This window comes from Cebidichthys violaceus, unplaced genomic scaffold (assembly GCF_023349555.1).
Source record: "Cebidichthys violaceus isolate CVI_PGR_0920_01 unplaced genomic scaffold, fCebVio1.0.p SCAF_27, whole genome shotgun sequence".
In the NCBI taxonomy this organism is placed as follows: domain Eukaryota; kingdom Metazoa; phylum Chordata; class Actinopteri; order Perciformes; family Stichaeidae; genus Cebidichthys; species Cebidichthys violaceus.
In genome coordinates, this window is record NW_027176450.1 from 160,731 (window position 1) to 170,000 (window position 9,270).

Genomic DNA, 9,270 nt, shown 5'->3' on the forward strand with positions numbered 1-9,270 from the left:
TAGGTTTTTGTAAAATCTTTTATTCTTATTTATACGGTCTTATTTCATGATACAGACATTACTTTTTTTATGCAAAACAGATACAGAAACACTTCATAAAGTAGTTCAATGCTCAAAACAAAAATGCTGCTTTAAATTATTTCATGGTATTATATAAGACTTTGTAGTCGTTAAGACAAAAGTTAGACATTAAACTGCGTGTCCGTATCTTGTATCTCTTTTGATGCCAGATTGAGTCGCTTTGTATCGCGCCTCCATTCCCCACAATGCACCCGGCGCGGCTCGTTTCCGGTCCTGCGCCGTTTCTGGAGCGGATTGGAACCCGGAGTCAGGATTCGCTAAATGAAGGGTCTTTTGCAGAAAAGGTAACGTGTTTCCCCGTAAATGTACACCGAATTCCCACAAAATGGCGACGCAGTTCTGTGATGGAGGTGCAGCCGGGTTGTCCGGTTCGCTCTCGGCTTCCGTGCGCTGCCTCCACCGCCGACTGCTTGGCGTTGAAGAGCATCGACTCCGGTTTGGCGGTTCTCGTCTCCAGTCCATCCGCCATGCCGACTGTTCTTTGTTACATTTTACTAAAGACCAGCCGCTCAGATCGGAGTTAAAACCCGGCAAGCGTTTGGGAACGACTCAAATCCCGGATTTCGTCTCCTGCCCGGACTGCATACATTAGCATGCACGCTCCAACCGTGTCTCTTAAACCAAAAACCCTGCTAATGTTGTCATAACACGCTGCCGTTTGGCCGGGAGGTCCGATGCATTCAAGTGTCCCAGGTTAAATGTGCGTGCAGGCGTGGAAGTTGAACACTGTTAACTCACTCTTGAAACTACTCTCCTCATATAAATGTGCATTTTGAGGCGTTCTGTGGGACACTTGTTTCACATTAATACCCTGATATATTATGATGATTTTTTCTCCTATTTGTAGGTTGGCATAATGGCTGAGCAGGCGCCAGATGAGTTCATCTGTGAGTATGAATCCAGCTCTGAACTGTACTGCTGACACAGTGTGACTATGGGCTGCTGTGATAGGTGTGATGTGTGTCGCAGGGTGTGAGGACTGTGGCCAGTACCATGACTCTGAGTGTCCCGAGCTGGGACCCCTGGTGACCGTCCAGGACTCCTTTGTCCTCAGCCGGGCCCGGTGAGTGACATGGCAACTCACAGAGTCTGACCTTCACTGACAGCAATCAAACAAGGGGTTTCCATCCACCCCATCCATATAACCTCAGTCCATTTTCAGAGATTCAACCAGAGAACGAGAAGAGTAGACTGACCCTGACCTCGGTCCTCTTCCTGGAGAGGAGAGCGATAACACAAAGCCTTTACATTTGTCATGTTATTGATATCACAGACCATCTGTGAGTAAAGAGCCCATTGCACATAGTCGACTCTCTGGTACTTGAAGTTCCATCCTCCAGGCAAATCCACATTTAATTTAAAAAGCCCCCGAAACTACAATGTAGTTATTGTAATCACATTACACTGGGTGAATTGCGAAGGAAACAATATAAATTACCTTTTTTTTTGTGCGGTTTCATAACAATCATACCAAGCTGCTCCTTGTTTTAGGTCGTCTTTGCCAAACAGCCTGGAGATCAGACAGGGGGCTGACGGGCAGGAGGGGGTGTTTGTGATGCGCAGGCTTGTCAAGAGGACCCGCTTCGGGCCCTTCGAGGCTAAGAGGGTCCCCTACCTGGAGAAGGAAGGAGCGTTCCCTCTTAAGGTGCAGCCACACACGCTTGATGCTCTGCTCTGTTATAAATGCATGGACGTGGTTGTTATTTGTGTGTTCTGTCTTGTTCTCCTTTCGGTGTGCAGATCTTCCACAACAACGGCGTGGTGGTGTGTTTCGACTCCAGCAGTGAAGAGGACTGCAACTGGATGATGCTGGTGCGGCCCGCCGGCGACCACACGCACCAGAATCTGACGGCTTACCAGCAGGACGATGACGTGTACTTCAACACCTCCCAGGTGCGTGCGTCCATCCTGGACCTACGGGTTCAGGGATTCATTTAAGTCATTCATTTCAAACAGGAGATTGGCGTCTTCTAACGTTTTGGCTTTCCCGCTTTTTGTTTCCCAAGGATGTGTTCCCAGGAACGGAGCTGAGGGTCTGGTACGGAGCTTTCTATGCCAAGAAGATGGAGAAGCCAATGCTTAAGCCTCCACTTCAACCGGCACCTCCACCAGGTAGATGACACCGCTGCACTGCTGCTGTTTGTACCGTGTCATGGCAACAGCGTGAGTTGTGTCTTATAGCTTGTCTCTCTTTCACTCAGATATGCCGGAGACCTCAGATAAAACTGGAGCCCACATGCCCCCGGTGGCTGAAGAAGACAACGCAGGTAAGATCGTTCAAAACATCCATCACCTCCAGTTAGTTGGTTAAATCTGTTTCATTAAGAGGGAAGCTCAGTTTAGGCTCAGCTGTTTCTCTCCACACAGAGGTGGAAGTCTGTTTGAAACTTCTCTAAGCTGAGGGAAATGCCGTGTCATGGTCACACACTCTGATTCCCTCTGTTGATCGCAGGCAACATGCTGAGTCACCTGGATGAGACGGCGACAGCAGCGGCGCTTCCGGTGGACCCGCTCCTGACCCGAGAGGAGGAAAGCCTGGTCGGCCCCGATGAGGAGGAGGAGGAGGAGGAGGAGGAGGAGGAGGAGGAGGAGGTATGCAAACCCCCCGCAGCTCAGCCGGTCCCCAAGAGAGGGCAGGGCCGAGGGAGGAGAGCCAAGGGACGCAGGCCCGGAGCTACGGCAAGCAAAAGCAAAGGTGAGAGAGGAAAAAGCAGCTTGAGCAACCTGAAACACACAAGAGTTTGAAATGGGTCTTTGTGGAGCAAAATTGTGGAGAACTCGCTTGATAAGTTGAGAAGGACAGTTGTTAAGGATCTAGAACGTCATTTATAATCATCAGCATTTGTATCAGTTCATGACACAACATATAATTAGAAATTCATCTCAGATACTATAGATATTCCTCTGCGGTTGCATTTCACAATGCAATAAAGCACTCACTTTTTTTTTTCCCTTGACTTGCTATCAGAATCAGATTTATCACCAAGTATGTCGCATACAAAGAATTTGCTTTGCTGTACTGTTGCATAAGGGTTACATAGTACAAGGAAATTGAAAAGAAAAGTAAGTTGTTGCAAGAATCCTTAAATACTATAAAAATGTGTACAAGAAACATAAATATAGAAGAAAAATAAGATAGATAGATGTATACTTTATTTATCACCAGGGGGAAATTAGAAAAAAAATACAATAAAGATATGTACAATATATCTGAATTAAAATGGAAGCTTTGTGCACAAATAAACACATTGTCCCATGACTGTACAAAGGTTCACAGTACGAAGTATATAAATATATATTTATGTAGCGTGTGGGGTCTATAGGAGCGGATAAGAGTCCCGGGCCTTGTTGATGAGGCACGTTGCTATCACTCCACCACCATCTTCCTACATGTGTAACGCACAACTCTGAAGTGATCAAGTTGCAACAGGTTCAGGCACATTCTGCAGAGGTTGTCAGATGGCATTCTGGGAAAATGTTACAAATGTCTAACTGTGGCACTCTGATTGGTGGCTAGTGGCCTTGCCCTTGGGACGAATGTGTCGGTCCACCACGCTGTGTGATAATGTGCAGCGTGCCGGTCATTATTGCAAAATAATAATGACCCACTCGCTGTACATTATACCATACATAGTTGGCATTTAGCTCAAAGCACCGCTGTGCCCAAGTACAGCCTCACATAGCTTTTCTATGCCTCTTGATTATTTAATGTAATATTAGTGAAATGGACTGTCATTCTAAAGAATACAGGTTAAACTGTACAGTAACCAAATTTAAGGTCCTGGAGAAAAGTGTTTAAAGTAAATTAGAGAATTTCTGCCAATATGTATTGTTATTATATTTGGGTTCCTGATGTGTGCAGATGTGAAGCACTCTGTGGCGAGCTCCGAACCAGGAGCAGCAGAGAGCAGCAGCCTGCTGGGCTCTCCAGACGGCGGGGCCGTCCCGAAGAGACACAAACCCAGAGAGCACAAGAGGGTCTACCGCTGCTCGCTCTGCAACAAGGTCTTCCAGAACAGCAGCAACCTCAACAGGCACATCCGGTCTCACGGTAGGCGGAGATCAGTGAGCCGAGGAGCTGATCTTTGGCTCTTCAGAGCGCCATCGAATTCATCGCATAATTCGAATACAGTTAACATTGGGAATGAGTGGATGCGTAGCATTAAGGGATCCTTTCATGTCCATTGTCCCCAGGTGATAAGCTGTTCAAATGCGATGAATGCGACAAGTTGTTCAGCCGCAAGGAGAGTCTGAAGCAGCACATTTCTTACAAGCACAGCAAGAATATGGTGAGTTAGACTGCAGAGCTGGTGGCTCGGGAGCTTTTGGTTACCCTGCTAGTCAATGAGTCTTCTTTTTATGTGCTTCTAACAGACTGACCAGGACTACAAATATAAATGCAACACGTGCGAGAAATCCTTCCGCCTGGAAAATGCCTTAAAGTTCCACAACTGTCGGACAGGTAGGATAGTCTCTCAGGAATGAATCATCTCCTAGCTTTACTTCCTTTGAAAGATGTTTCCCGATCACATTCCTGCCAGGGTCCCCTACGTCCGATTTTCATCGTCGCCTTCCTCTCTATCTATCTCTCTCTCCCTCTCTCTCTTTCTATCCAGACGACAAGACGTTCCAGTGCGACATCTGCTCGCGCTTCTTCTCCACCAACAGTAACCTCTCCAAGCACAAGAAGAAGCACGGCGAGAAGCTCTACTCCTGCGAAATCTGCAACAAGATGTTCTACCGCAAAGACGTGATGCAGGAGCACCACAGGAGGCACGGCGTGGGTGAGTTTTACAAGGGCGGAGAGCAGCGGCTTCATTTTGTCTTCTGTGTGGAAAATGTACTTTGTGTTCAGGTGCATCATTTACAATCTAGGTGAAAATGCTTTAGAAACATCGGACTGGATCAAAAAATCTGCTTCTAAACCAAATAACAAATATTCATGCATCTTGACAGGACCAAAGCACATGAAGAGAGAGGAGCTGGAGGCCAATGGAGAAGAAGGGACCAGGTACAGGAAGGAGCCGTCACCCTGTCCCATCTGTGGCAAGGTGAGCACTCCGCACGGCAGCCATGATTCATGGCAGCAGGTCAAAGAGTTGCACACGAGGAGAGGAGGGTAAAAAAAAAATGCGTGTTCAGCAAGTACTTCGCTCTGTGACGTGCGTATGTGTGGGTGTTTGTGTGCACAGGTGTTCTCCTGCAGGAGCAACATGAACAAGCATCTGTTGACTCACGGTGATAAGAAGTACACCTGTGAGATCTGCGCTCGCAAGTTCTTCCGTGTGGACGTCCTCCGAGACCACATCCACGTTCACTTCAAGGTGAGTCGGGGCCAAGCGGCGGCTCGACGCTTCTCTGTCGTTCACGTTTAACCGCCGCGTTTCTTTTCTTCATCAGCGAGCGATAAAGCACGGGCGTGGGGATCACAAGAAAAACAACTTACATTTGTTTCTCCAAATAAATTCAAAATATGACCACAAGTCATCAGCACCTACAGTGTGTGTATTTGTTCCGACAAAGTAAGAAGTAAGAACGCCTTCTCTGGAATGTGGCATGATATCAAGTAGTGATGCATATTTACAGTGGTGGAGAGTAACTAAGTACATTTAGTCAAGTTCTGTACTTAAGTACTATTTAGAGGTATTTCTACTCCATTATAATACACAGGGAAATATTGTGCTTTTTATTTGTTTATTTGTTTTTGTTTTTAAATACCCGTAGTTCGAGCAATGTTGCACATTCAGTTAAATACTACAAAATATGAGAAATAAATCATAATGATGAATTATTACAAATTAAGACAAACCTTTATTGAGCCCAAGGTAAGTAATTTAAATGAACTCCACCTCCAGCAGCTACTACATTAAAGTGATGAGCACATCAATCAATCCAGTAATATAATATACATGATTCTGGAAATGGGCCATTCACTATGAGTACTTTTACTTTTTGTACTTATTTTTACCATGTGGTATTGCTACTTTTACTTAGTTACTGAGAGTAACAACATCTTCGTATGCACAACCATGTGGCGAGCTTGATCCTGCACATGCACTGAATTAAAGATCCTCCCACCGTTTATTGTCGAGGAGCTCTGCTGAGTTTTAGCTCAGACATCAACTACCATGACACCCAGTCAGCCAATGAAAATGCAATGTAAAAGATAAGTAGACTTTGCTGGTACGGCTGGTTACAGTGTATTCCTCGGATAGGTATAAACGTTTTGTTAAATTTGGTTTTGACTCCCCCCTCTGGATCTTAGCCGTCACTGAGCCGAATCATTTCAAAGAGCTCTGTTTGCTTCAGGATATAGCCTTAATGGACGAGCAGGAGAGAGAGGGCTTCATCAAGAAGATCGGCATTTCAGCAGGCGACAGCGACGAAACCGACGACGACGACGAAGACGAGGAGGAGGAGGAAGATGATCCCGAGCACCACAAGTACAACTGCAAGAAATGCCAAGTAAGCTTTGTCCTGGCCGGTGTGGAGATCCCCTGCACACTTTAGAATACAAAATGTTTCCACTTTCCCCCGGTTACCTTGAGCAGCGTTCACTGAACGCGCTCAAGGCCGTCTGATGCATGAAGCTAAGATCAGATGGAGTCATGTAAACGATTCACTAATTCACAAACCTCCGTCCTCCCGTGTCTCTAGTTGTCGTTTGCTAAAGGCAAAGAGTACCTGAGGCACATCCTGGAGCAGCACAAGGAGAGAGGCTACGGCTGCGGGATCTGTAACCGACGCTTCGCGCTGAAGGCCACGTACAACGCTCACCTGGTTATCCACAGGGAGCAGCTGCCTGACCCTGCAGTGCAGAAGTACGCACTGAGACGTGTTCCAGTTCACGTTGGTGTTTTTGTTTTAGCTCAATGAAACGCTGCAGCTAAAAGTATTTGGAACAGGAAAAGCAATATCAAAGTGGAAATGTAACACAAAACAAACCTTGAGATCCAAAGTCATTGTAATCATTTCAAAACTGCTCTCTTGTCCCTAAAGGTACATCCATCCGTGTGAAATTTGTGGCCGAATCTTCAATAGCATCGGTAACCTGGAAAGGCACAAGATCATCCACACTGGTGAGCGACGGCCTGAGACCTCTTTATACATACGTTTGTCCCACTATGTGTGTGATCTTGAAACCAAATGGTCACATGCGTTGGTTAAATTGTTGCAAAGCAACACTGTAAAACAAAAACTTGCATCCATCGAGAGCGAGACTCTAAAATTAACCGCTGCTTTGCTTCCGAAGGCTCCAAGAAATCTGTTGAGTTTTTGCCTTTACGACCACGGGATGTCTACACACTGCAAATATCTGTATACCATCAGCGTCTTCTAGGGATAAGAGCCACATTGATGAGACATTATGAGCCCAAGTGACGTCGAAAGAATGTATTGATAGTGCAAACAAAGAAAAACAACCAATATTTGCTCATTTGACTTCCTATTGTTGTCCTATTTTTCTTCTCACTGTGATAAACATGTTTCACGTCCCATAATGCTCTGGGGAATGGATGTAAGCAGGAAGTATAATGTTGCCGTGGGGTTAGTGAGTCAGCTGGAAGCTACACCTTGACTGTTTTCATTTCATGTGCTGATTGAGTGCCTGCTACCATGCGTCTGTTTGGTCTTCCAGGGGTGAAGAGCCACGGCTGTGATAAGTGTGGCAAATCATTCGCAAGGAAGGACATGCTGAAGGAGCACCTCAGGGTTCACGACGACATCCGGGACTTCTTGTGTGCAGAGTGCGGGAAAGGTCAGGCCCACTCGCTGCTGCAACACACCTGTTTGTCACTGTGTAAACCGCACCGTCAGCACGTAGCATGTTGGTCTCAAAAGGAGGCGTGGTCAGGTGTGTTGCTGCGCATTGCTATCTTGAGGCAGCAGAAAGCGATTGTGCCATTGAGCAACAAAAGCCTGCCCTGAAGTCAATGGTGCAGTATTTTCCTGCTGTTTAAAGGGCACATTATTCAGATAGTAAGATGTGCCTGCACTGCTTATTAGACATACAGGAACGCACAGCAGCACTTCTCCTCAGTTAGCTAACGAACACACCCATAAATACATGAGCTATGCACTTTAGACCATGCGCTACAGGTAATTTAAATACCCCCTCCAATAGTTGACGTTTGGATCATCACGATATCGAGCAGATGTTTTCCTGTGCAGGCATGAAGACCAAGCACGCTCTGAGGCACCACATGAAGCTTCACAAGGGCATCAAGGAGTACGAGTGTAAAGAGTGCAACCGCAAGTTCGCCCAAAAGGTCAACATGCTGAAGCACTACAAGAGACACACAGGTGAGACAAAGTTTTAAGACTACAACATAGACATAGGCGTGTGATCGCTGCATGTTTGTTTTCGCGTGATGTTGACAGAACTTCACAGAACAGAACTTGGTGTTAATGTTTGTCTGTGACACTTTACTTGCAGGTATAAAGGACTTCATGTGCGAGCTGTGCGGTAAGACGTTCAGTGAGAGGACGACTCTCGAGACGCACAAGCTCATCCACACAGGCAAGTGTCTCATGTCAGACCATCATGATAAAATAACTATTACAAGACTGTAATTTACAATGAAAAAATTAGTGGTTTATGGTCAGACAAGAGCAGATTCTGCAGCCTGATTTTATGCAGCAGGAAACAAAGAAACAGAACGCCACTCAAAAATGAAGGGACACTAAAATTTGGCAGTTGGAAGATGGCTTGTTTGGGAACAGATCACATCGATACTGAATTCTAAATTCCTACCCATGTGAAGAATGTAGCCCAGAAACTAAGCTAACCATGTCTGTGTATCTTCATAGTTACCGCACAGACATGAGTGGTATTGATCTCGTCATCCAATTCAGCAAGAGAGCAAATTAGCTTATTTTCCAGAATTTCAAACTATAAGGGAAAAGTATTGTGATTTATATTTCTATTTAAATAACAGTGTTATTCGTTGAAGTATTCAGATATATTTTTGACTATTTCTTTCTCAGTTTTTGGGCTCCATGTCAGAGTCTACAGGTACATTTTAGGTTACAAACTGTAAATATACTCCCAGCAGTAGCCTGCGACGTGTTTACATCGGTGCTTTATTGCCATGCTGGACTGACCCGGTTTCCCTCTCTCACGCTCTCTGCAGTGGGTAAGACGTGGACGTGCGCCACGTGCGACAAGAAGTACCTGACAGAGTACATGCT

The 9,270-nt window shown here is 45.7% G+C and overlaps 1 protein-coding gene across 2 annotated transcripts in view; it reads left to right on the top strand.

The window, feature by feature from the left end:
• The first annotated feature begins 208 nt into the window (after positions 1-208).
• The window catches only part of prdm15 (PR domain containing 15), a 14,684-nt gene continuing 5,622 nt past the window's right edge, over positions 209-9,270 (top strand). Inside the window, exons 1-21 of one of the 2 annotated variants that reach the window (XM_068721423.1) lie at positions 209-365; positions 929-968; positions 1,051-1,144; positions 1,573-1,726; positions 1,822-1,974; positions 2,088-2,193; positions 2,283-2,348; positions 2,534-2,776; positions 3,944-4,132; positions 4,276-4,370; positions 4,456-4,543; positions 4,698-4,865; positions 5,038-5,132; positions 5,274-5,405; positions 6,391-6,546; positions 6,739-6,902; positions 7,081-7,160; positions 7,718-7,837; positions 8,251-8,382; positions 8,516-8,599; positions 9,213-9,270. The exon at positions 9,213-9,270 is cut by the window's right edge and continues 118 nt beyond it. In XM_068721423.1, the coding sequence (XP_068577524.1) occupies positions 267-365; positions 929-968; positions 1,051-1,144; positions 1,573-1,726; positions 1,822-1,974; positions 2,088-2,193; positions 2,283-2,348; positions 2,534-2,776; positions 3,944-4,132; positions 4,276-4,370; positions 4,456-4,543; positions 4,698-4,865; positions 5,038-5,132; positions 5,274-5,405; positions 6,391-6,546; positions 6,739-6,902; positions 7,081-7,160; positions 7,718-7,837; positions 8,251-8,382; positions 8,516-8,599; positions 9,213-9,270 (2,516 nt within the window). In that variant the 5' untranslated portion in view covers positions 209-266. Of the gene's footprint in view, positions 366-687; positions 782-928; positions 969-1,050; positions 1,145-1,572; positions 1,727-1,821; positions 1,975-2,087; positions 2,194-2,282; positions 2,349-2,533; positions 2,777-3,943; positions 4,133-4,275; positions 4,371-4,455; positions 4,544-4,697; positions 4,866-5,037; positions 5,133-5,273; positions 5,406-6,390; positions 6,547-6,738; positions 6,903-7,080; positions 7,161-7,717; positions 7,838-8,250; positions 8,383-8,515; positions 8,600-9,212 lie in introns of those variants that run through there. The other variant, XM_068721424.1, reaches the window with a different exon arrangement.